At 41.1% G+C, this 27,057-nt stretch overlaps 1 protein-coding gene across 1 annotated transcript in view; it reads right to left on the bottom strand.

Annotated features, from left to right (window-relative positions):
* LOC104051226 (von Willebrand factor D and EGF domain-containing protein) overlaps positions 1-27,057 on the bottom strand; it is a 183,996-nt gene that overhangs the window by 73,599 nt on the left and 83,340 nt on the right. Inside the window, exons 11-15 of the mRNA XM_064453234.1 lie at positions 25,981-26,918; positions 8,756-8,892; positions 7,511-7,672; positions 2,921-3,025; positions 106-220 (exon numbers count right to left, since the gene is read on the bottom strand). Of these exons, the coding sequence (XP_064309304.1) occupies positions 106-220; positions 2,921-3,025; positions 7,511-7,672; positions 8,756-8,892; positions 25,981-26,918 (1,457 nt within the window). The remainder of the gene's footprint in view (positions 1-105; positions 221-2,920; positions 3,026-7,510; positions 7,673-8,755; positions 8,893-25,980; positions 26,919-27,057) is intronic.

Below are 27,057 nucleotides of genomic sequence, written 5' to 3'. Positions count from 1 at the left end.
GCAGGACAGAGTCACGGCAGCCAAACAAAGGAACCATGTATTTCACAGATCAAGTCATAAATTCCCAGCTAAGTGCTTCTAAATCTTAGAAAGAAACTGTCTTACTTTCATTAATAGACCAGGTGAACTTAGAAATGTCAGGTTCACAGAGAAGACAAGGACTGGTAGGGCTTGACTCTCCTTCACCATAGCAAAGTCCATCTATATTACAAGTATTTTCCTGCCAAAAAAAAGGAAATAAAAATGGGTGGGAGGTGGAGGTGAGGAAAAAAGAAATAAGAAAGATAAAAAATTAGCAGTTAATAATTTCTGGAGATAAGCAGAAACTCACTTGCCTTTTGACACAGTAAAACAGTAGGAATTTAAATGCTGGTATTTTCTAGCAACAGGGAGAAAACAAGACATGTAAGTTTTCCAGTTTCAGTTTGGGACCCTTGTAGCTTTGAATGTTTTAGCTCAGCTCAGGCAACAGGTGAGGTTACTTGTCATAGATTAATGCAACTGAATGTGGGTTTTTTTGTTTTCATTTCCACACTTATGTAGTGTATGTGATCATTATCCCCAGCTGTGACTACTCATACATGATTATTAGGTAACGCTCAAAAGTGAGCTCCATGAGGCTAAACAAAAACTGGGACCAGATAAAAGTTCTGTTTGAAAGCTTGGGATCCTGTTCTGCTAACTTAATTATTTCTGGATGTTCTTCATAAAAATATGAAAAAGCACTCACATAAAAGCAGAATAAAGAAGTGCATTAGACTTTAGGCCTCCATGAGGTAGCTGTAAACAACAGCTAAACACATCGATGGTACCTAGGCCGGGCAGAATGTCCCAGCAGAAGTTCACTGTGTGCACAGCAGCCCTTGAGGCTGACCTGGTCCTCTGCCAGTCAGGGTGGCCACTAGGGCCAGGGAGGCCCTGTGGCTTCTACATGGGCTCAAGAGAACCCCGGGACATAATGAGCAGATGTAGTTAAACGTCTACACCACAGGAAGGTCCTATGGCAGAGTTAGGCCTTTTGCTTGTAGCCTGTGTTGGGGCACACCTGCAGACGGGACTGTATGTGACATTGCAGATTCCCAGCAAAACACAGGGTGCTGTTGTGAACATGGGGGATGTCACTGCTGCAGTGGGACAGCAGGAGGGAGAAGCTACCATGACCAAAGACAGTTTTCCTTTCCCTTCCTTTCAATACACATTGCTCTTCTGAGACTGATGTGTGTCCTGTTACTGGCCTTGTGGTTTCTACCTACTGCTTTATTAGTTTCTCAAACTTCTTTTGCAAAGCATATTAGTCAATATTTTAAATAATACCGCTATAAGAGTAATGGGTAAGGTATAGAGAAACAAAAAGGACTCTCATAATTATTCCGACATGATAGAATGTGACAGATCTTCAACATTAAAATCTGGATGTTAATTAGATTTTATTACATTGTTGCTTTCAAAGGCTTGATGTTCTGATGGAAAAGATGCTTTTGTTTTTCTCCTGTTGTGATAGTGTTGTACTGAATGGGCTCCATAATAGAAGAGCACAGAATGTGAAATGGCCTGATATAAAATGTCCCTTAATTGAAACACCTTTTCTGAAAGCAATTTACAAAGTAATGTTATAAGAGGGGTAATTAGAATTGTGGTCTGATGCAATTGGAAGCCTAGTTTAGATAGTCCCTTGAAGCATCTTACGATAGAAATTACTATAATCCCTAGGGAACACCAACGTATTGAAGAAATGTATATATTTCTGCGTTTCAAAAGTGTAAGAATACAGAAAGCCTTTGACGAAAAAAATCCTGCCCTAGATTTAATTGAAATGGTTTGACACAATTATTTTAATCTGAAATTTAAGTGGTTTTACCCTCATTTGGACCTATAAAGTAATTTCTATTCACTGATTTATTTGAAAAAAATCTGAACTTTTGTTTTATTTTGGTAAGTGGCATGTTCTTGCAATCAGTGCAAGTTTGAAAACTGTATTTTCCCATTAGTGTTAATGAGAACAATGAGGCAAATGAGTTAAGATATGCCTGATTAATCTTCATTTTATAAAAATGCAGACCGGTGGTCTTCTATTCATTTATACTTGCCTCACAGTAGGAAAGCTGGATCAGCACATTCAAATATCCCACCCAATAACCTCCAAAAGTTCCTTTTGAAGCTGTAAAACAGAAAAGTTGCCTGACACAGCTGTCTAGAAAATAATAGCAGGGAAACTCTTTTTTAAGGGATGGGGGGTGTTACACTAATAAGTCCACAGGAAAGCAGAGGGTTATAGTGCTCTCCAGGCAGTTCCCAGCATGTTGGCAGTCTAAAATGTAGCACTAGACTTTTGATTACGGTTTTGAAACTGTCAAAGTACTATATGTTTGTACTTAGCAGTGTTTAATGTAAGCAAGAATGTTTTATGTTCTCTCTAGGGTGTTTTCACATGACAAAAACTGTATAACATGCATCTTAGTATACGTCTTGCCAAGGCAGAAAATGGGTATAGAAATGATATACCTTACAGTTACAGTGCCCTCGCCAAACAGGCTAGGAGAGGTATAATAGCTTACTAGCAGAAACACTTCAAAAGTGAAGTTGAGCTGCCTTTCAGGGGAGACTCCTCAGTCTTATTTACTTCCATTAACAGCTGCAAAGTATAAATATCATCAGCCATGATCTGTCTGGAAGTGTCTGTCTGAGAAAGGTCCATCATAAAGTGTGCTCCATCAGGTATTCATATCCCGTGTAAGTATGAAAAAAAAAATCACAGATAGGAGATTGTGAAAGAGACAAAAAAAAGTGTTAGGCTGTGCAGCTGACCTATGAAATAGATTTTCCTCTTCTAAAGCAGTTATTACACACTACATCAAAGGGAGGGAGAGGGATAAGGAAGAGATGAACGATCCGTATTAAACCTTTATGCTCTTTAAATTACCTTTAATTTACAAAGTCCAGTTGGATGGAATTGGCAGGCCTGGCAGACTGCATCGTACAGGGTCAGCACTCTGGAATTACTGTACTGGAAGCCATCGTTAGTGATCTAAATGATACGAAAATCATCCTTATAAGTAATAATGTTCCATATGGAGAGTGTCTGCTCATTTTGGAGCATATACCATTGCCCCCTTGAACTGGATGCTTGCCAGAAAGATAAATTAAACCACTTGTGAGTGGTCCTACTGCAAGTTAACAAATTGCTTAATGCTCCAAACTGGAAACTATTCATTAATAATCAAAAGATCTTTTGGCTCAGCTGGCATTCAACTTTTCTGATTGCTATTAAGTTTTTTTTCTGAGGGTTTTTTCAATACCCTTATGGAAACTGCATGGTGACTCAAGTACTACAAGGGTGTCTTTCAAGGAGTTGTGAAATGAAATTAAGATTTTTGGCTGAAATTCAGGACCACTTTCTTACTAATGGCAAATAAGTAAGTAAACTCCTTGGGGTGAAAAAGAAAAAAAAGAAAGCATGCATATTATTTAGGTGATATTAAATTAACCGTACTAAAAAGTGCTGGAATGGATAATAGCAGATGGCAACAGATCCATTTCCATACAAAGGTACATTAGAAGAACAGTCACCTCCTGTCCCAGCTCACAGTGTTCTATATATGTAGGTAATTTAGAAATCATGGCATTTTTCATATATGAATGCTTATACAATAAGAAAGGGTTAAGTGAGTTTATATTTCAATTTTTGTACAATAAGAATGAAAAAATACCAGACTAGTGTAGAAAGGGTTAACTTTTAGGAAACCGTTGTGACTCCTCTTGAGACGTGTAAACATTAAGAAGCATCCCAAAATACTGCTGAAAGCCATGATGTAAACACTGACGAACACCAGCAGGGAAGCAAAGCCCTTTCTGTCAGGTATTTTTTAGGTTTCAGCTTCTCACAGTCAAATTAGAGCCACTGATCAGCAGATCTAGCAAGGTCTTTACTTTGGATCGGTCAGGTACCGCTTCTGTCCTCGTGCTCTAGAAACAACCCCCAAGCCCTCCTCCATCTCTCCTATGCGCCTGAAGCTGGAACATCCTCGGTTCCTTCACAAAGGACCTTTATAAGGCCAAGAGTATGAAGGGGTTTTTTTAATCACTTAATGAACTATTTCAGCTCACAAAAAGAATGTATGCTAAATTGAACAAAGATAACTGGAAGTGCACAGAGTAAAAATTACTGTAATAAGTTTCATAAAAAGCATCAATTATCATAAGTTCTCTAAGAATGCTCTGAGAGCACATGGAACATGATACAGTAGATACTCCCACAATTCCACATGTGATGGTTCTCTGCTCAAAAAGCACAGTGAACTAAGGGTGTTTGTTTCTGCAGAAACCAACACAAGGAGGTGAACAGGCAGAGTTCATGGGTATTCACAATTTGAAATTGTGGAAGAGAGCCAACTTCTTTGGACGAATTTAAATTGAGGTAAAATTTATTGGTATAAGGAAAAACAAAATTGCTGTGCAACATACTCAGTCGAGATGTTAGATATTGTGACTTTTGCTAATGGTAAAAACTCCTTTAAAAGAATTAAAGAACTTAGGCTGCAGTTTGAGAAGCGAAAAAATTAAAAAGGCAACCCCCCTCAAGACCTGCTCTTCACTGAAAGACAGTGTTTATTGGCAGCAAGACTTCCATTAAGAATATATTATTCCTAATGCAATTTACATTTAATTTCATTCTTTTGCCAGAGCATCCAATGTTGTCTCAATACCAGTGCCCTAATAATGGATAAAGAAACGGGTAGACAGGGAAAAATATAAAAAGCTATAAAATTGCACTAATTTTTCTGTCTGAAGTGAGCATTGTGGGTTAAATGTAACTCTTGCCAATTTGATTTTTTTTAATCTGTATTTTTTCCTACATTCTATTATAAACATCCATTTCGCTGGTTTCTTTTAGAATTAGGTTGTTTTATAGCTATTTTAATTGCTTTTCCATTAGTCACCTTAGTGATGTGGAACAAATACTTCAATGAGACCTAAGCCGAGCAAACCTCTCTTCAAATTCAGTTGGCCCTTAAAAACCAAGGACACGCTCAGAGCTGTGCCTTGATTGCTTGAACATACGTATCACCTGGAAAGAAAGATCCACTCCTGGATAAGCAGGACAGTCAGGAAATCTGTCACTCCTGCCTGAAGTATTTCATTCATCATGAAACAGTCTTGGCTCTTTGTATCACTGATAATCTACGTACAATTTGACTCATACAAATGTTTGTAAATGAAAAAGGAAGGCTGTAAAAACTTGCTGAATTCAAATCCGGTTTCTGCCTCCCTGACTTTTTAACAAATACTTTTTCTGTTCTTGACAAATACAGGCAATGATAATGAATTGAGGATAAGCAGGAGACCTGCTTCCCAAATTAGATAAGTGCCTGCCAAGCTCTTTCACCTCTTCACCCAGGCATCTGTGTGGACAGCCCAAGTCATCTGCTGCCCAAGTAGGAGTTTTTATTTTGATATCTAAACTAATTATACCAAACACTCTGGTGTAGCCCCCTGTACTTTCTTATCTACATTCAGCAGCATGTCATGGAAAGAATGAGCAGAATCTGAAACATGAATACAAGAGCAGATAAAGTGAAAGAGCACTGAGAAGAGCCTGTTGAGCCCCTGTTCCCCCAGTGTTAGTAGTGAAAAATGCTTGTGTGAAACTTCGCTGACTCCTCTGAAATTTGATTTGGGAGCAGGGAGAGATTCTGAAAATATCGAATTTCCAGATATTTCCAGAAAAAATTGTTTTGATTTTTGGTTCTGAAAAACCTTTAACCTATATTTTTAAAGATATCTATGAACGTAACCCAGAAGATCAATGTTGCACTAAGTCTTATCAGGAATTTTCTGGAGCACAAATTTTTGAACATCTGTGGAATTCGTTTCCAATCATTTTTCATGTTGAAAAGCTCCATCATTTTGTTCTCTGTGCTGCCGTGAAAGGCCACCTGCCTTTGAAACTGAGCGCTGAGCTCTGCCTTCCCAATTCGTTCAGCAAAAAGATCCACAGGAGAACTAGGATTCACATGCAGCCGGTCGGGCTGGACTGAGACGATTTAATTGTCTGTTCACCGCATATCCCTGAACCTGTTTTTCCTGCAGGGTTTGAAGGAGTGGGAAGGGGCAGAAGACTTGCAGGTGCAGAGGTTTTCTTGAACTTGAGTGCAAGGAAAGAGACATTCTACATGTGTTTTGAGAGGAAATAAGAGAGGCACAGACCTCCTCAGGGCTGAAAGGCAGCACATGAAAGCAAACTGTATCATAATGCACCTGAGCTGCAAGGAAGCTATGCTGGCTACGCTGCAGAAACGGCTCTGCGCACATGCAAAAATATTAGCTGTCCTCTTGGGCCAGACTGAAATGTGTCTCCCTCTCAGATCCTTCCATCACGAGGTGGCATTTCATCTCGCAGTTGGCACAGTTCAGTATCTCCTTAGAGAAATTTTGGAGCCCTAAGCAGAGGAACTGCCCTGTGGTTCAGCCCCAGTGTCAGCCCACTCTGATGGCTCCTTCTCCAGAAGGAAGGTTCAAAGTCCACCCCCACAACAGTGGTCACGCTTTTCTCCCACAGACATCTTACACCAATCTCTTAAAAAATAAATCCTTATCTATTTAAAATAAATTACTAGATAGAAAATGTGTACCACCAAACATCTTTTTGTTTCCCCTAAGCCACATGGCAGCACATGTCCCCAGTCTGGGGTACAGACAGCTGTGGGGTGCAGGACAGGCAGTAACACCGCAGCAGTCAGTGTTTTACACTTTTCATTTTTACATGCTGCAATTTTCAAAGCACATCTGCAGTCTTTCTACTATGGCAATATATTTTTCTCAGCTTTGGAGCCTTTAAATGATCCCAGTCTTAAAAACCCAACCAATCTGCAGAAAATAACCATGCAGGCTGAGAGTAAGACCAAGGATAGCAGGTGTAGTGTCAGCAAGGCACTAATTTCTTGGAAATATTTAGAAAGTAGGTATCATTTTGTGAACAAAAGGGGGTAAAACTGCAGCAGAGAACCCAGCATGAGCAGGTACTGCACATGCTTCTTTCTGTAGTCATTCAAGACCATGACCATGACCGTGACATCTCTGCTCATGCTATGCCAGCCCTCACCTGCTTCCCAGGAGCCAGACAGTGCTCTACTCCTGCACTGTGCAAACATCAGCCTTGCAACCAGGGAGTCAAAGCTATCTTATACTTGCTGCCTAATCAGGAGTTTGAGCTGGGGCTTCCAGAAATAAAATACTAATGATTAACAATTGATTAGTACAACTGCATCAATCTCAGGTGATTACCTGGACAAGTGATTGTAATGTCCACTTTCGGATTGCCTACAAAGACACCTGGTTTTAATTCATATTGTTTTGGTTGGTGGGTTTTTTTTTACTTACATGATATTAATGTAAGTATTTCTACAGATACGTTCATTTCTGAAGGGATTAAATTGTGCTTTGCATTTTAATTTACCATGACAACTGATTATCTCCTTCTAAATAATTTCTTAGAAACATAAGAAATTCCTACTTTCACTTGCCATCTTGCGAATGGCTCATCACCGGCCACAAAGTGCACAGCCTCCGCCTCTGTGACGTTCAGGAGAGGAATCTGGCAGTCAACAGCCTCAGAGCTGAGAAAATCTGCTTTTGTGGTTTCTTGTTCTCTTGATATCCATTTGCCATTGAGATGCTACAGTAAAACAGAAGGAGAGCGCAGAAACTGAAGGCTCATAGAAAGAAATTCCAGTTGTCAACATATGTTCATATTTCTAATTAATAATATAAGGCATTTATTTCCAGATGGTTTATTTAAAAGAAATGATGCTGTTACTATAGCCACAGTAAAAAGCAAGCCATGCTCATCTATGCATGCAAGTGGTCTACTGATTTAGGAAGTGCTGTTGTCTGCTCTTGGGATAAGCGGTTGGGATGAGACAGGGTAATGTGGTGGAGCAACTTTGTGTTTGCTCCTGGAGCTCAGCAGCCAGCTCATTGCTCCTTGAAGGCGATGTCAGCTACTTATCTAGATCAGCTGCACAAGGCATCACTGCTTGTTAAGAGCCTACGGAGCCCTAAGCAGGCACGGTAAGGAAACCTCAGCTGTGCCTCATTAGCATGTTAGCACTGAATGGGAATCAGGCTGAATGTCTTTTATGAGGTGGATTTATGAGATGAATCAAACACTTCATATCTGAGTATGGTGACACACCAAATCATTCAGTCCTAGCGTGGCCTGTGTATAGTTGTTTATAATAAAATTATAGTGTTAGGAGGAGAGGTGGATTTAATACTCATTAAAACTTCTGATTTGGTATCAAACTATGACTAAGAAAATTCACATAAGAGCCTCTGTAATTATGTTGAGAAAACCTTATATTTAACCACAAAACTTGGCATTCAAATGTGTTTAGGAAAACAACCAAGTGTACTGATTCCAGATGCACGAAATGAGAAATAATATTGTGATTTCAGGCTTCACCAGACTATAGCGCAGCGGAACCAAACAAGAGTTAAACAAAACCCCACAGAGAAAATTAGCAAGGCCTCATAGCCGTGCATTTCCAAGGAACCACTCCTGGAAGGGGCTGAGCCTCTTCAGCTTCTCTTGCTCATAACAAAAATATTAGCAATGGGTTTTGAAGGTATTTGCTCCCCACTGTGGCAGTAAGAGATGATGACACTCGGCACAGTTCAGGGTAAAAGACTTTAATATAAACACGACAAAGTTTGACTGTATCACCGGTACTTTACAAGCCCATGGGAAGTTGCTTACAATTAACCTGGTGACCTCGCAGTGCAGGTTGGGCGACTCTTCGAAGCCAAGGCCGAACACCCGGATCCTGGTGCAGTCGGAGGCTCGGACATCACAGAGGCCCCCGTTCTCTAAGCCTGTGATTTCCAAACCTTGCTCTGAAAGGGTAAGATAGATATAAAGTTTTAGAGAGTAGCACTTACATGCTGTTCTGGTTTATTGGAGATGTTGTTGTTGTTGTTCCTGGTTGTTTTGGTTTAATTATTTTCCTTGGGACCTTCCTTGCTCCCCTGTGAATTTCTCTTGAAAAGAGGAGCAGCAGTTGTCAAAATGGGAAGCAGCAAACCTCCACTGAATAATTGCCCTGTGCACCCAGTACTGCAAGATCTATCAGCGAGCATTATACAGCTCATGGAATCAATTAACTGAAGCTGCGGCTTCATGTTAAAAGGTCTCCAGTGGTAATACTTCTGCTGACCCAGGTAACAGGGCGGGAGCACAGCTGAGAGGACAGGGAGTCATGCCATAGCATAGAGAAACACGAGAATGAGAAGTGGAAATATCTGAAGGTGACCATGCCACCAGGCTCCTCACAATGTGGAACAGCAGTACAAAAGGCAGTCCTTTTTTTTTAAAAAAAAAAAAAAGCTATGGATGCAATAAAAGTAATGATCCTCAAAGGAATGGTTGCTTGCTAGGGTTAAGTCATTAATGGGTGGCACTCAGCTCTACACAGTGTCAGCACAAATGTCATGCACCAGCTAAGTTTCACTTAAATCTTATTTTGAGGCCTTAAGTAGGGCTTAGGTGATGTACCGCCTGTGCTGCCCCCCTACGAGGTTGAGTTTCACCCATTACTCTTTTCAAAATGTTTTATTATTCTCAGGTAAAGGTTTATTTGTGTTCTCTTGTACTGTAGGTACTCACCTTTTAAAATTGCTTATTGCTTTCATATTGGAGTTATTTTTACAGACTCAAAATGCAAGTTCCTTGGATGGCAGAATTCACATCTTTACTTTGGAAAATATATAATTGGGCAGATATTTGCATCAGCACGGTGTAGTGCAAGCTGGTTTCCCTGTTACATGGTGGGGAGAGGCTGCTTAGCTTTTCCTCTTCCCTGCCCCATCGCTGCTGCTCTGGCAAAGCAATATACCCATCAGTTTTCTGAGCTGTAGCTTATCTAAAACAGAAGCTCTGTGTCATCTAATATTTTAATGGTACATTGGTTCACCTCTGATTCAAGGGGCAAAACGCCCTAAGCTGAGTTGATAACCTTCCCCAGTACCTTGCTGTTCCTTTAGGGCTCTGCCATTTAAGCTGTAACTAGGATGGATGCAGTTTAAATGCTGCAATCCCACCAGATTGCAGCCCATAACAACATAGCTGCATGAGTTTTGTTTTTCCAGAGAGAGGAAGGGAAGCAATATAAATGTGAAGAATAGGGGAAAGACTTTTTCTGTATGTCTGAAATGCTTTTAGCTTTTCTTTCCTTTTTTTTTTTTTTTATTGATTTTATTGCAGCAGTATTAGCAGCACTGTTGGACACTTTGCAATATTTACAAGAGGAGGAATGGTTTACAGCTTATCAGCATTCATCAGTTAGTTGTGGATTCCTGTAATGTACAAAACTATTAGATGTAGTGAATGGTTTTGATAAATTGCCTTCTTCTGTGGTTAGTGCGTAAAAATAAAAAAAAATGCTTCATTATGTTCTTCATGGGTTTTTAATAGTTAGCCCCACTAGTGCTGAGGTAGCTGGGATTGCATTAACATTTTCATTATCATTGCAGGCTTCTGTGGGTGATGTAAAATCTCATAGCCTGGGAAGGAGTGAGACGCAAGAGTGTGCTCCTACCGCTGTTCCTCTTCCAGGAAGGCACTCTCAGGTTGGTTGCTTGTTGATGAGCCCTGTGTGCTTCCCCAAGGGTTTCTTTACATTTTTATGAGCAACCTGACGCTACTGCAGCACCACTGTGTCAGGGCCAGGACAAGATTATCCAGCCTCAATGTCTGTTGAAATGACTTACAGTATCAAAACGGTATTTTCTATTTGTTTCTCTTAAACCATTCTGTACACACTTTTGTACAGCATCTTTAAATTGTTCTATATCTAGAGGAAATTTGTTCCCATATATGCTTTGGCTGTCTTCTCTCAAGACTTTCCATGTCATGGGTTAATTGGGATGAAAATGTTTTTGGTTTTTTCTTCTGGTGAAATAGGAGGAAGGTTCATGGAAGAAAAATGCACCTTGTATTTTCTGTAGTTTGATGAAGGTGGGGAAGAAGGACAGGACTGAGTTATTGTTCAGGTGGACTTTTTTCTGTTAGCTCAGCTGGCCCCGTCATGCACTGCCCGATTCAGCTGGGAGTGCTCTGGAGGGAGGAATACACAGCATGGTTCTGTGGGAGACCATATTTAATTTAATGCTCTATTCCTTTATTTCTGAAATGTGGTACCGAGGACGTGGTGGAGTCCCCATGTAGTTTTTTACCGAGGCCTTTTGCAGGGGGTATTTGGAGGAGAGGAAGAAGATGGAGAAAGTCAGATGGAAAATGAAAGTAATTACGATGACTCATTTTTAAACAAATGGATGCTAGTGTTCAGACCCTAGACCTCAGTATAGGCAGTGCAGTCCTTTTGAAAATGGTTATTATTTTTATCTAACTGGCTTTTAAAATGAGATACCACAATTAATGGGTGCAGGAGTTTTAGGCATTTGTTTTTAATGTTGTTTTCTGTCTGTCTTTGCTTTCTAGTTTTGGCATACACTAGCCAGTTTCAGCCAAACATGGAAGGTGAAATCTCAGTGACATTAGCTTTGGAAAAGTCTCATGACAGTCGGTAGCTGGGTACTCAGCCATACAGATCCTGCTCTCGCTGGGGGAAACACAGTCAAGGTTCGGCTGCAGTTCATCGCTCTCCATGTTAGTGCATAGGTAGTTGATAAGCCTGTGCACGGCACACGGTCGCAGCCAAAGAGGTGGAGACGTGAGACGGAAATATTGGAGAGCCTGAAAAACCTTAGCAAAAGAGCTGCAAGTAGTTCAGCGGGAGACTAGAGGTGAGAAAGGCAGGACAAAGGAAAGACCTGAGAAATATCACAAAGGTGAGAGTAAGGGCTAAAGTGCAGATATCCAGAGAAACTGAAGGTCATGGAGACCTGGGATGGATGTCTGATGTCTGTGGAGGGGCAAGTTAAAGAGGCAGGAGAGAAATCTGTGGGAAACCAGACAATGCATGGAACAAGCTAGTGAAAAGTATGATCTGTTGGAACATTAATAATTTATGTTTAGGAGCATGAATGCCAAAATATAACACAATCTGGGACAGAACATTCTCCTTTTTTCTGTATGGCCTATAGGTCAAAAATGTACATTGAGTTTTACTGTTAGATTAAAAACTGAAGCCCAGGGTAGCACCTGGGGCTCAGGTGGGTGGCAGGGTGCAGTCACATTATGGAGGAGGACTTAAGGATCTGTGTGTTCATATCCACTGGCTCAGACATGGGTATCTTGATGAATTTCTAGTGCCTGGTCTGCACACACACCAAGTAAACACACCTGAAATGCGTCTGTCACCTGGTAGAGCATCGCACTTGGACACTGATGAACAGCAGGAGGTGTTGGGGAAAAAAGAAAAAAACATGTTGAGTTTTATTAAAACTGTCTCAGAATAAAAAGTAGAGAGGAATCTGGGCTTGAAGGTTGCATCTAAAAGGCCTCCAGCCCTCAGGCGACAAGATAGAGGCAAGGGGTCTGTCCTGTTTGGTTTGCAGTCCTTGTATTGTCCCTCTCTTGACAGGCAGGGACCATCCTGGTCCCTCTGCTTTACCCCCAGTAGGAATAAGCAGGAAAGAACAGTAAATGCACCGCACTGGCAGTGCTGACAGTGCAGTTTCTTTCTGTAAGCATTTACATGAGTCAGGCCTGACAAGGAGCACAGGCTCCATAATAGACTTTTAAAAGCCCCGCATAAATACACGATTGGTTTTATAGGTATTTGTTGTAGTGTATTATGTAAATAATGAGTATGTACAGATGTAGAAGTAAAACGGAGACAGTTGACATAAAATCAAGAATCTTGCAAAACTGCACTTATTGAAGTCTTACTGACAGGTAGATATGGTTTGTGTTGGGTTTCCACTTTTGATTAGAAAAATATCCTAGCACAAATAAATATTCTTCTGCAGTGTTTGAAAGCTACGCATTGAACTTCAGGCTGGAGTAGCAGACCTGAAATTAAAACTGGCAAGAGTTTTGTTCAAATAAATAGAAAGAAACGGTCTGCTCTGCTTTTCTTGATCAGGATGATAAATAAGTAACCTAAGTCATGAAAAACAAAACAAGAACCAGATCATAAGCACGGGGTATGGTCACAGCTTTGCTGAAGTGCAAAAGAAAATTTTCCATGTTGTCCAGTTGCCCTATTGTTGAAATCATTTAGCTGGTTGAGCCAGATGCTGTGCCAGAGCTTGCTGGCATGGTTGTGGACAGCTGGCTATTGCAGCTATGGGGGTTCTGGATCAGGACAGACTGATGCTTAGTTATCTCACAGCTTGGACAGGGCAAGTCTGAATCTGCCTCCATTTAAATACATGCAAAAACATCATATTTCTCTCTTTTCTATGTAGGGTTATTTCAGCAGTCATATTCACAATTATTAAATGCATTATTCTGGAACTCATGGTATCTGTAACCCAAAGCTCCTTTGAAAGTCTTCCCTAAGGAAAAGTAGTAGCAGCTATATGCTGTTTGCTGGGGTTTAGCACATCACTGACCTCCCTGGATACTTCATGAAGACTATGTTTGTCTCTGCTTCCAAAACCAGTTCTCAAAGAACCAGAGTTTGTCACAGTACTGAACTACAGACCTGTGATCTTTAGCTGACATGGAATGAATCTGGTTTTCTGATTTGAGGGTCTCTAGTAACCGGGATGGATTGTAGGATCTGCCCCGGGAGAGTATGGAAAAGGCATTTTGTAAGTACTCACTGCATGCGAGAAATGCACTGTCTCAATTTCACACTGAAAGCATCCATGTGCTGCAACGATACAGGCGATTATTTTTGCTGTAGAAAACTCGCTATGACGTTTTATGTCTATTTGATCCTTCTGTTTTTAAAAGGCTTGCTAGCAATTTACTTCAGCAATAGAAGGGAAGTACCCTGCTAGCTATAAAATATTTGCTTTTTTCTAGATGGCCTGGGTAGGTGGTAAAATGTAAGATCTAGTTGCACGTTCATGGCACTTGCTGGCATACCAAAGCAGGTCTCAGTTTCAGGCCCTCAAGGGCACTTCGGGGCAGAACCCCTGGCAGCATCTTGCAGCTCCCCACAAGTGACTGCCATGGTGCCACTCAAAGGGAATTGGGCACCAGGGTGCTCGTGGGTGTCGTCATGGTCTTTATGCCGACACGTATACACTTTGTTGTTTTTAGTAATTTTCTCATTGTTATAGTTACTGAATTAGAATAAGGTCTGGTTATTACACTTGGGTCTTTATTCACAATTGCTTGAACATGCTGTACTGGTAGATTGTGGGTTCTTTACACAACATAAAACACGCTATAAAGGCGTTAGAAGTTTGTTCTGAATTTTTGGCTTTGGACAGTTTAAATCAGACCTTTTAATGTTTTGCACTTTTAATTCTATAGCTCATAAACTGTCACGAATTTGTTATTTATCATGTGTGCGTGTGTGTGAGTGTTTGGGGAAGGAGGTTGTTTGTTCAGGGCTTTTTGTTTTCTTTGAATTTAACAAGATTTAAGGCTGAAATTTCCCATGGTGCCTGCAAACAGCATGATGTAAAGAAGTTATAGGCATGCATCTGGAGTGTCTGGCTTTGGTCAGTTTAAATCAGACCTATAATTTTGTAAATTTTTCCAGCATTTAATTCTATATACTTCAGAAAATGGTTTTGTTTAGCTACATGTTTCACTGAACTGCTTTCACTGCTTTGCATTAAAGCAAATAAACTAATCACCAGAAAGGACTAATCTCCCTGATCTGATTTGCAGGGAATAATATGGATCACTGAGCATGCAACCTTCCATGTCCCTTATCATGAGGATTTGATATCCTTTGAAAATTCAGTTTCTATTGACTTTGTAACTATCAAGCTAATAGCCCTCTTCCCGCACAGCCAGGTCTGTGCTTTGAGTGGAAAGAACAGGGAGTTAAAACAGTAGATTAAGGCTGGTATAGATGTATTGACTGGCAAACTGGTAACAATGGACGAGGAGGAGGCTGAGGTACTCAACAGCTTCTTTGCCTCAGTCTTAACTGGCAACCTCTCTTCCCACACCTCTTGAGTGGATGGACTGTAAGTTGGGGACTGGGGGAGCAAAGCCCCTCCCGCTGTAAGAGAATCACCGAATCACAGAATGGCGGGGGTTGGAAGGGATCTCTGGAGATCCAACCCCCCTGCTTGAGCAGGCACACCCAGAGCAGGGGGCACAGGGCCGCGTCCAGGCGGGGTGTGAATGTCTCCAGGGAAGGGACTCCACAACCTCCCTGGGCAGCCTGTGCCACTGCTCTGGCACCTGCACAGGAAAGAAGCTTTTTATCATGGCAAATTCCTGAGGGAATTGGCTGATGTAGTTGCCAAGCCATGCTCCATGATTTTTGAAAACTCACTGCAATCAGGTGAAGTCCCTGGGGACTGGAAAAGGGGACACTGCACCCATTTTTAAAAAGTGTAGAAAGGAGGAATCTGGAACTACTGACCTCACCTCTGTGTCTGGGAAGACCATGGAACAGCTCCTCCTAGAAGCTGCTTAAGGCACATGGTGGACAGGGAGGTAATTCGAGACAGCCAGCATGGTGTCACCAAGGGCAAGTCCTGCCTGACCAGCTTAGCAGCCTTCTATGATGGAGTGACTACATCAGTGGACATGGAAAGAGCTACGGATGTCATCTCTCTGGACTTCTGTACTGCCTTTGATACAGTCCTCCTCAGCATCCTCCTTCTTTCAAAATTGGAGAGATATGGATTCGATGAGTGGGCTGTTTGATGGATGAGGAATAGGTGGGATGGTCGCATCCAGAGGGTAGTGGTCAACAGCTCAATGTCCAGATGGAGATCAGTGACAAGTGGTGTCCCTCAGATGTCCATACTGGGACCAGTACTATTTAATATCATCATCAATGACATAGTGGGATCAAGTGCACCCTCAGCAGATTTGCAGATGACCCCAAGCTGAGTGCTGCAGTTGACACACAAGAAGGACAAGTTGTCATCCAGAGGGACCTGGACAAGCTCGAGAACTGGGTGCATGTGAACCCCATGAGGTTCAACAAGGCCAAGGGCAAGGCCCTGCACCTGGGTCGGGGCAACCCCCGCTATCAATACAGGCTGGGGGATGAAGGGACTGAGAGCAGCCCTGCGGAGAAGGACTTGGGGTGCTGGTGAACGAAAGGCCGGACATGAGCCTGCAACGTGCGCTCGCAGCCCTGAAGCCAACCGTGTCCTGGGCTGCACCAAAGGCAGCGTGGGCAGCAGGGCGAGGGAGGGGATCCTGCCCCTCTGCCCCGCTCTGGGGAGACCCCCCGCAGCGCTGCGGCCAGCTCTGGGCTCCTCAGCGCAGGAGGGACACGGGGCTGTTGGAGCGGGGCCAGAGGAGGCCACAAAAATGATCTGAGGGCTAGAGCACCCCTCCTGTGAGGGCAGGCTGGGAGAGCTGGGGTTGTTCAGCCTGGAGAAGAGAAGGCTGTGGGAGACCTTATTGTGGCCTTTTAGTGCTTAAAGGGGGGCTGTAGGAAAGATGGGGACAATCTTTTTAACAAGGCCTGTTGTGACAGGACAAGGGGTGATGGTTTTAAACTAAAGGAGGGGAGATTTAGACTGGATATAAGGAAGAAATTGTTTACACTGAGGGTGGTGAAACCCTGGCCCAGTTGCCCAGAGAGGTGGTCGATGCCCCATCCCTGGAATAATTCAAGGCCAGGCTGGACGGGGCTCTGAGCAACCTGATCTAGTTGGAGATGTCCCTGCTCCCTGCAGGGGGGTTGGACTAGATGGCCTCTAACGGTCCCTTGAAACCTAAACCATTCTATGATTCTAGGATTCCGTATCTGCTTTTTCAGATACATGTTTATTGCATCTGCACCATTGAAAAGTAAACTAAAATTCTATGAAAGGAAGAAAAGCTTCCAAAGTACCATGAAGCTTAGCAGTCCTTGAGAATTACCCACAAATATGTTCTATGTGACTGGGAAAATTCTGTCTCCATCAATATAAAACAGAGTACACAGGTGTCAGTCAGGATACATCAATGGTGAACAATTTTTTTTTCCCTTTTGATTCCTAGCTATGTTTCTTTTTAAAATTTTCAATTTCTTACGAAAATTTTTGTGGTTGGAGGTGTTCATTCATTCTAAAAGCATGAAAGTGATATTTTCAAAAGCAGGTAATCCCTATGTTAAAAAAATTGTGTTTGGACGAATAATCTCAAAGCCTTGATATTTATTCACTATGCCTATTCATTATGCCTTTTGTAATTATGACCGCAAGTACTACCTTTGTTTTTAGACTGAAAAGAATATATAGGTGTAAATTTTTATGGCCCAGTTCTCTAGATACTGTAGAAGAATTTTATTCATATAAGATGCCGTTATTGTTAGGATTCATCGCTCACTCAGATGAGGACTACTCTTCTGTAGAGGTCTGGGAGACAGAACGAGTGTATTTTGCAAATAAACACTTAGGGGTTTTTTTCCTCAGTTTACATTCAGTATTAAATCATAATTTGGTTTAACTAACAGAAAGCTGAATAACTGAAACCAATAATATCTTCAATTCTTAATATGTATTTTCATATTTATTCTTTCTTTATTTTCCAATATTATCCACTAAGCTGGATGTCAGCTTGAAGGAAGTAAGAATATATTACTAATATCTTTAAGCTGTATGTAAAGAACTCAATCCCAGTGGAATGGAAGCAGCATATTAAAGTGTGTTTTATGTTGCAACAGTATATAGAGATCTGCATGAAGTGTTCCCTGCTTTGCAGAAATTATTACTGGGGAAAAATGTATTTGATAAAAACAGTTGAGTTACCTTCTAAACTATAATGTAATAACAGTACCTCACTTACTGGCCATCAGTTGTCAAGTGAACAAGTACATATTTGAGCGAACATGGTGGGTGGAGGCATAGAAAATTTTCAAGCCTCCCTCAGTTGGCTAGATAAGAAAACTCAGCATTGTGGAAGGAAAAGGCAATAATTAATATGAGAAAAAAGAAAAGACCATTTTTAAAAAGACCTAATTTTTTCTTGATAATTTAAACTTCATCAAAGTAATAGTAACTGTGACTGTGCTAACACTATGTCCACCAAAGGAGTGGAATTATTCTAATGAAGAGGAGAGTTAAGACCAATAACTTATTATTTGAAAAGAAAAAAAGGTTTTTGAAGAATAATGCCATTTAATAATTTCTTTTTAAAATAGTAATAGCACTCTGTTTTGGCAAGAAAAGTTTAATAGTAGTAAGGATGGTTTTTTGCTGTTCTCACAAGCGTGTTTGACTCTTCTTTTGAAATCCATTTTTGAAAAATTGATACATTTAATTGCTGAGGTATATTATATCCTCACTACCACATAGTGTTTTGCCCAAAGCTCGGTTGTGTTTTTTCTTTGTTTACTAATCTAAACACATTTTAAAACCTGGCCAGTTCCTATGGAGAGGATCAGACAGAAATTCCAGAATTCCAGGCAACTCTATTTCTGAGTCCTTATGGTGACCTAACATATAATTCTCCCTCAAAGGTCTGGTCACACCACAGGCTGGTCGCAGAGACGGAGGCTACCACCTTTCCACACAGTGAGTAGTATGTTTCTTTGTAGATATCCTGGTGAATTAAGAAATTAATTGTTTTTCTTTGGAAAGTCTAGTACACATTTTTTACTTGTATAGTCTAATTTGTGCATGGAGAGCTTCTATTGACCCAGCACCCCCCAACAGCTCCGTCTGTGCTGTTGTGATGTATCATGTCGGCAAAACACGTATTGCACGTGCCAAAAAGTATCCATTTACTTGACAGACTAACAGCCCTTAAAGAATCATTATGGCGCCATGATCTGGAATTTAAAGACCACTGAACTGATAGAAGTGGGAGAAGCATATTTGTTACAAAGTCACTATGTTCCCATCCAAAATCTCCAAAGCAGATGTTCAATGTAGAGAACTGAAATGCCCTGTCCCCCTTCACCTGTGGATCTTGAAACAGCTTAAATCTTTTCTTTAAATGTCTCCCTCATGTTTTGTCCTTGAAAACAGGAATTAAGCTTAAAAATAAAGCAGAATTATATAAATTATGGGTTTTCTAGAATACATATTTCATCCTCGACTTGCATGACTGGTAGCTACAAAGAAGATGGAGACTCCCTTTTTACACGGATTCCCATGGAGATGACAAGGGGGAATGGACACAAGTTGCTCTTGGAGAGATTCCAATTGGACACGAGAGGGAAATTTTTCACAGTGAGGACAGTCACCGTTGGGATAATCTCCCCAGGGAAGGGGTTGACTTGGCCACGTTGGACACCTTCAAGAGTCATCTGGACAGGGTGCTGGGCCATCTTGTCTAGGCTGGGCTCCTCCTAGAAAGGTTGGACTAGATGATCCCTGAGGCCCCTTCCAGCCTGGGATTCTGGGATTCTGTGATTCTGTGACTGGCCTAATTAAAGCTCTAAGCTTATTCTTCCATAGGGAAGATGGAAGACCCCACCTGAGGAACAGTAATAGCTGACCCCATACTTTTGCTCAATATAATTTATTGTTTTAAATACATGATGCTTTAATTAAGATTATTTAATTAGAGCACATGAACAAGACTCAGCCCAAAGCACTGTGATAAATTCAGAAAGGTCTGTCTGATCATCCTGGAAATAACTGAGTGTAATTTGTGTAACGGCTCTTGCAGGTGGGTCTGAGGGACCTGTGTGGTTGTGGTTCACAGCTCTGAAAATGCACTTGGGTTCACAGAGCTTCTTAACAACACTACTGAAATTTACTGATATGAAAATGGGATATCTGTAAGTGTGTTAGGTAAGTGTTAACTTCTCACCTTTTCGCCATGATTTTTGCTCTCTTTGATTTCTTTGCTGGCTATTTTTTTTCCTATAACTTTCCACATAGAAACTTAAACTTCAAGTGTCATTACTTCACTGAAACTAATTTGTCCTTATTATTCCTCATTACCTTTTATCTTGTAATTGCTCTTCAGAGCTGCATATTACATCCCTCTATGTGTGCTTTACTAGTCCTGATTTTTTTTTTTATAAGCAACATGGTCAATATATACAAACGGTAAGCATCAACCTGATTTGCTATCTGCAGTAATTGGATTCTGCATTTAATTACAGGTGGTAATGACATTTTAAGCACCTTATACAGGTGTTGGGGGGGTGGTTATGAAACGTTAAGCAACATTAAGAAAGTCTAAGCTTCTGGAGCATTGCCAAATTTCAGAGGTGCCTTTCAACTCCAAATTGCAGTTTTCATGTGAGGATAATTATAGCTCTGGCCACCTGGACTGCTCCTGTTGGAGTCAGGCAGAGCAGAGGAGTAAGCCTTTCTGCAAGTCACACTTTGCATCTTCTCTCTTTCTACATGCTTTCATTTAAAATTATTCCAAATATGTTATGAGTTGTATTCTGGTCCCTAAAAACACTGCACAGCCTTCTTCTTATGTGTGTGTGCTGGTCAAAACCAGTGGAAGAATACCTTATTATGTATTGGCAGTGTAGCCGAGATTGGGTGACCTTGGAAAAGATATTTGAATTATGTTGATGGCCTTCTTGATCTTGGGGGAGTTTTAATTCACCTCTATAATTCCAGCCTGAGAAAATTAGACGGAGATTTGTTTTGGAGCTAATGGGAAAATATACGGCCAGCAAAAGGAGTTGCCTTCTCCTCCATTACTCATATAACTTCTCCTGGAAAGTAACTTTTTCTTAAACAATGGCATTTAAGAGTTAGCATTTCCAAGACCAACATACATTCTTCTGTTTCTTTGGACCTGTCTTTTTAAAAGAAAGTGAAAGAGGCAGCAGTTTTATATGTCCTGCAGAAACCTAATTGAGTTCTTAACTTCTCCTTTTCCTCCCTTCCTACAGAACCTCTGCTTATTAGTACAAAAGCCCAGAGGCTTATCCCACCTGTGCCTGCCCAGAGCTGATTGACTGCATGCTGCCCGCCAGATCAGGATGCCTGAGCTGCCAGTTAGGGGGCTCAAGCTGTTCCTGTTGGAACATGCAGCTTTATTTCTGAGACTGATCTTAATTCTTCATCTCTAATAGCCTTTTCTAGTGCAAAATCCTGGCTTTAGTGACGTCAACAGGATTTCAGTTCTGAGGACTTCCAGTCTTTCGAGCTGCTGTTTAAGCAGCACATCATTATTGTGTGATACTGTAATACTTTTCCCTGCAAATAGGTGTTACATCACACGCTGACTATGTAGAATGTTTCTGCTTATGAAATGTAAAAACATGCAAATATCTTTAAAAAATGTTGTGAATAAAACTCAAAAATCAAGAGCAGCTAAAGGTGAAGCTCACGCTAATACTTATCTTCCTTGTCTGTACCAAATTAAGTAGCTGACCTTTTCTAAGTATTATAATGTCAGAGTGATTGGCGTGCCAGACCTAAGATTTCATTTCTCCTTGTAGGGGATCTGACCTCTTGCTGGATGTATAGATCTGCTTTACATTGCATTCCCAAGATCAGGCACTTTTATGATATAAGGTTTCTGTATTTTTGTATATAGAGAAAGAAAATTCTAGATCACTCATAAATTAATTAAAAACATTCTGTAATACATGGAGGTCATTGCAGTTCATCACATCGTTTCTGTTTAGACTGTGACCGTACTTTTCCCTCTCCATAGTTAAAGCTGTAACAACTTCTTGTGCAAAGTCTTCTCTTAGCTTCTTTACAGTTATGTCAAAGGAGAAGGTTCTGCGAATAAAGTGTGCTGGTTGTTACCCTGGGTTTTAATTTTTTTAACTTTTCTGGATTTTTTTCCCCAGTTTTGCTAAAGTCAGCTTGAACTTGAAAGGCTTCTCCTTCCCACTATACCTGTACCAGTAGTACAAGGGATGGATTAACCCAGTGGCCAGGTCCCGCTTGCTGCTGGGCTCTGGTGTGGCTGGCTGAGCCCTCACTCTCCCAGCATGTACTGGTGTTTTACCAGTCTAGTGGTAGTTGGTACCAGGATATCTGGGAGAGGAGGAAGAATGAGTACCAGAAGCAGCATCCTGTTCTTCTCTTTATCAAGTATGCTTTTATCTCTGGTATCAGGAATTAAAACCAAATTATCCAGGTTAAATTACTGACCCTCCTGCAAGGACATTATACCATTTCAAAGGCCTGTTGAAAGGGTCCTAAAACTGGAGGTTACTCCAGGGGGCTGGATTCAGACTCTCATGTTTTTGATTGCCCTGCAGACCACTGCTTTCTGAAAGCACTACAGTCACCCTAGTTTCTAGGGTCTAAAGCTCTGACTTCGGGCTGTCGTAAGACAAGCATAAACCTCCTGAAGTGAACGAGAAGCTGTGGTTGAGTTTGGACTACGTTGGTTTTAATGATCATGGACACCTGTCAGTATTTAGGTGAAGAGGTGTTTTCTGACATTGAGGTTTGCATATTATGTACACAGAAGTAGCATGCAAAGAGTGTTGCACAGGCATAAGGTCAAATACTCAGAAATTAGATATGAGAAAACATCACTGATCCCCACTAAAAAACTGGTGAGCATCCACTGAACGTGCTGAGAAGTTAATTTTCAGTGTTATGTTCCCCAGACTAAAGGAGGCCCTTCTCTTTAAAGGGACTGATACGATGACAACCTTCAAACCCGTACCACTGACACCAGGGGAAATTCATACTGCCTCCCACTCACCCACCACACGGAGAAGCTGAGGACTCTTCTGGCAACATGCTTTAGGAAGAACCAAGTAATAGCGATTTACAGATTCAAACGTATGTTTTCTGAAGTGCTTCGCATTTGTGGAGCCTGTGCTACAGAAGGTATTCGCAACTCTCCTGATCACTGCTGTTCCCATTTGTAAATGCTGTGATGTGTAGGTAAATTTGGTCAGGAAATGGATCCTCTTTATTTGTAGTGTCTTCATTTTAGGGGAAAAAAGACCAATAATACAAACCAAATCCAACTAAACACACCGCAGGTTTATGTAAGAGGGAGGATCCCTTCTTTAGCAAAAAAAACTTTCAAAAATATTATTTTTTTTTTTTCATTGGTCTGTGGGCAAATTTTTTTAAGTTATATTTTCTTAAGCAGCTGCTTTTATTTTTCCATTTTAATGAAAAATAGATTGCAGAGGATTTTGAATAAATATTTTGTTTAGGGTGTGGAACAGACAACGAATTGCTAAGTAGTTTTATTGTCTACAAGGATATTTCAGGAAGAGCAGTTCCTGTTTAAGATAGTAATTGTTATGCATAAAACAGCTCAGAGGTTTCCATGGGCTGAGGGGTCTATCCCTGTGAACCATGCTGCATGTTCAGGGTTTTACCTTGCACAAGCTGGTAGACAGATTACAAATGGAAAAAAAAAAAATTCTATATTTTGCAGAGAAGATTTTAGTAATTAAATTAATTCCACTAGCCTTATCTATCTTGTCTGTCATGGCATTTTGATTTTTTTCCTTTCTCTACAAACGTGTAAGTTCCCAGTGTATGTTTGTGGGTGGAACGTACCATGAGTGACTGATGTCTTACAACTCTAGAGATGGGCAGCTCTTGATGAGAGGGCAGCATATAATCTAACTAGTATGGTGGAGAAAAGAAAAATGAATGGTAAATGTTCCCTAGGTCAAGTGCACCCTAGGGAAGGTACACACTGCACATCACAGAGTTATGCCACTACCTTTTCCTCAAGGGAAAAATAAATACTGGTGGCTAAAATGGGAATATCTACCTCATTTTTATTTAATGCTTTCTCTTCTGAGCTTGCTTTACTTAGCTAGAAAGCATTCTTCTCCTCCAGTAGTAATTATTAATGTGTTCTGTAGGTTTTTGTAAATAAAAAAATAATATTTGTACCCACAGAAAATATTTTACAGGTATTAGTGAAAAAAATGTAAGTCCTTAGCTGCAGCTAAGGTTATGTGGGTGTATACAGTGTGACAGAGAGAACAAGGGCCATTCACTTTTTAAATGAAATGTTGCCCTTGAAATATTGGGAAAACTGCATGGGAATTTTGGAAAAGGGCCTTCCGCCTTGTTTTAGGAAAACTGCTGAAGCTGTCAATGTTAATCTTGTCATGACATTAACGAACTCACCCCCAGCAAAGGGAGCAGTATAAACAGTATGGGAAATTTCTGCTTTCCTAATTGCAACAGTGCAGCTCTTTTGTGGGTCCGACATGAAGCTCGTGTCCCCCAGGGACCAGGGTAAGTATGAGGATGCTCGTGCGAAAACCTCAGCCTCTGTGGAGCGTCTCTCACTCAGTGGAGACCCCTGGGAGCCCTGGGATGATGGCACCGGTTTCCAGGTGAGTGGTGCTGGAGGAATCTGCTGGGGGGAGTCAGGACACTAGTGACTCTCTGGAAAACTGGAGGGAATAATCTGATGTACTTTGAACTCTAATAAACCAGGCTTCCAAAAGAGAAATGATTTGAAGCAAAGACCAACTACCTCATTTTCCTCAACTGGAGTAAAGTGAAGCAAAAGCAGTGAGGGGCGGACAAAGCAGCCAGACCGGGGAGCAGTGATGGCTGACGGTGTGTTTGCCACAGCTGATGCATGTTTGTTTTCCGCTTCTCACCTCCCTGTGCAGTCTCAGGCCGTGCACTGTACTCTGTCCTTGTTTATATTTGATGTTGCCGCAAGAAGACAAGGTGCCATTAGTTTTTACTTGAAAGGTCATATTGAAGTTATTTTCCTCTAATCTGAGGGATTTCAACCATAGCAAAGTAAAATAAAATTTAAAAATCTGGTCTAAGCAACCCCCCCTAACCTGACCACATCACAGAGAACTGAAGTTAAACATTGATTTGTATATTGGACAATCACTGCAAGGTGGCTCAGCTTGCTTTTCAGCTACTGGTATCAGTTGTTCTGTGTGAAAGAGAGTGAATTCCTCCTAATTTAGGGAATGATCCTGCAAATTTTAGCCTGCCATTAACCAAAACCAAATGTCAGGATGTATTTTACAACTTTGTAAATCAGTGCACTGAAGACATGTTTATTGTGAAGCATGTGGGTAATCTCATCCTGGCTAGTAAATGCGTTGGGGTATCAGACGTGCTGCTGACCTCCTGGGGCTGGATGGAGATTTGGATGTCTTGGCTAAGCCACAGTGACTGAGCCTAGATATGAGCTTTACCTGTCCTAAATGCAGAATAATGTCCTAAATATTGCAGAAAAAGTCTTTCCCCCACATTTGGTATGGGTTAAGAGAGCAAACCTTGTCATTTCAGCTTAGCTGAAATACTGTTACTTCTTAAGCTGCAGGAACTCAGCTGTACAGCTGAGCCTTAAGTACCTTTTTGTAACTTCAAGCATAAGCTTATGTGGTTTGCTGAGGCAGGGCTTACATTTTGAAATTAATGCTAACGTTTATGCATGTGCTTAGTTTCAAGCACTGTCAGTACTCACACTGGGCTTGGAGTTATCCATTGAGGGGCTGAACTGTAAAGAAGAAACAAACCTAGTGGGATAGTCTCCTGTGTAAATGTAATTCATAAATATTTGCAGAATCAGGTCTGCAGGCTCGAATATGTCCTTTAGCTATTTTATGGCTTTGACAATGTTACCTGTTCATTGTGTCACTTTTAATTTTTTTTTGTTACTAGTACAGTTTTGAAGTTAATTTTCAAATTTTATTCTCTGTTGATCAGGGGAAAAAAAAAGTATCTATACAGTGTTAACATGAATATTGACCACAAGGTGAACAGGACCCTCTTTTTTTGTCAGAAGCTTGCTTGTCAGCATGCCGGTGATAGATCAGATGTAAAGAAAATCACTTCTGCAAAACCAATTTGCTAAGGGGCTTGTAAAATCCATTTTTAAAAAGTTACTCAGGCGAAAAAGTGAAGGACCAGCCAACCAGATATTTTGATCGGCTCTTCAAGGTCAAAACCTGATTACTAATTCATCAAATATCTTACTGGTAGCACTGTTTGAAGAGCAAACAACTCTGTGCAGATGTTCTACCTAATAACTCTAATACCATGGAAAGATGGGTAAGGTAGGAACAAACAGAATTTTTTACTTACTTTTGGCAACGCTACAGTCGTAGGAGCTGTGGTCTTCAAAGCACTGGCAGCCCAGTTCAGTACATTGTCCATTGCCGTTACAGAAAGCAGGACACCGGAGGACGGTAAGGATTTCCTCCTGGGTAGCAGATGGCTGGTTTCCTACTTGAAACACTCTGTTTCCTAGCACTTTTCTTTCACATTCATTTTCCAAAAGGGCTATCAGTGCCCTCACCCAAGCCACGTCATCTTTGAGCTGCAGATCTAAAAGGCATATATCAATTGCCTCATCCATCTGTTTTCCAAGGAGACCTTTACACACTAAGCCAATGGTGGAATTTGCAAGTATTTGGAGGCAAATCTCCTGAGCTTTGGCAGCGGTTAGGCCATTGGGAGTGGGCCATGAAAGTGGAAGTTTCGTCCGAATCCCTTCAAAGTAATCCTCTGGGAAAAAATATGCAAAGCTCTCTGAATCTCTCTTGTTTGGGCCATGCAACGGGTGAAAGTATGAGTACTCATAATAGCCTTCTTGCCTTTTTGCTCTCCGTGGGTCTTCTGTTTGTTTGGGAGAGTTAATGGAACTGTTTTTTTTCATGGAAACGTTGCGTGTGAGGGGTTTTAATTGGTCCTCGGGGCTACCTCGCTTTTGGACTGATTTAGGCTGATAGCTTTGATCAAAAGACTTGGTTGACAGTTTCTCATCTTTTCTTAAAGTAGAGTCTATTTCTGAGTGAGTGACAAACTCTGACGTAACATCTAGATACGGGATTGCAGAGGTGTGATACACGTAATCATAACTACAACCAGAGGACTGAGGGACAGGAGTCTGAAAGGCATTCAGCCTCTTTACCATGGGCACAGACTGAGTGCTCTCCTTCTGACATCTGCAGTAATTTTTCCGTTGCTTCCCCTCAGAAGGTGCGGGAGTCTTGTCAAATAAACTCTTCCCTGGAGGTATTCTGATTTAAAAATAGAAAAAGATTAGAGGGAGGAACCTTTCAACAAATTAGTCTGCAATACCAAGTAAACTTTCTTTCCGTGAGGCTCGGGAATGTATAAAGTCCCAATCCACCAAAGTACTTAAGAAAATTCTTGAGT

This window comes from Phalacrocorax carbo, chromosome 5, assembly GCF_963921805.1.
Source record: "Phalacrocorax carbo chromosome 5, bPhaCar2.1, whole genome shotgun sequence".
Lineage (NCBI taxonomy): Eukaryota > Metazoa > Chordata > Aves > Suliformes > Phalacrocoracidae > Phalacrocorax > Phalacrocorax carbo.
The sequence above is the reverse complement of the archived record's forward strand: the minus strand, read 5'-3'. Positions and strand labels throughout refer to the sequence as shown.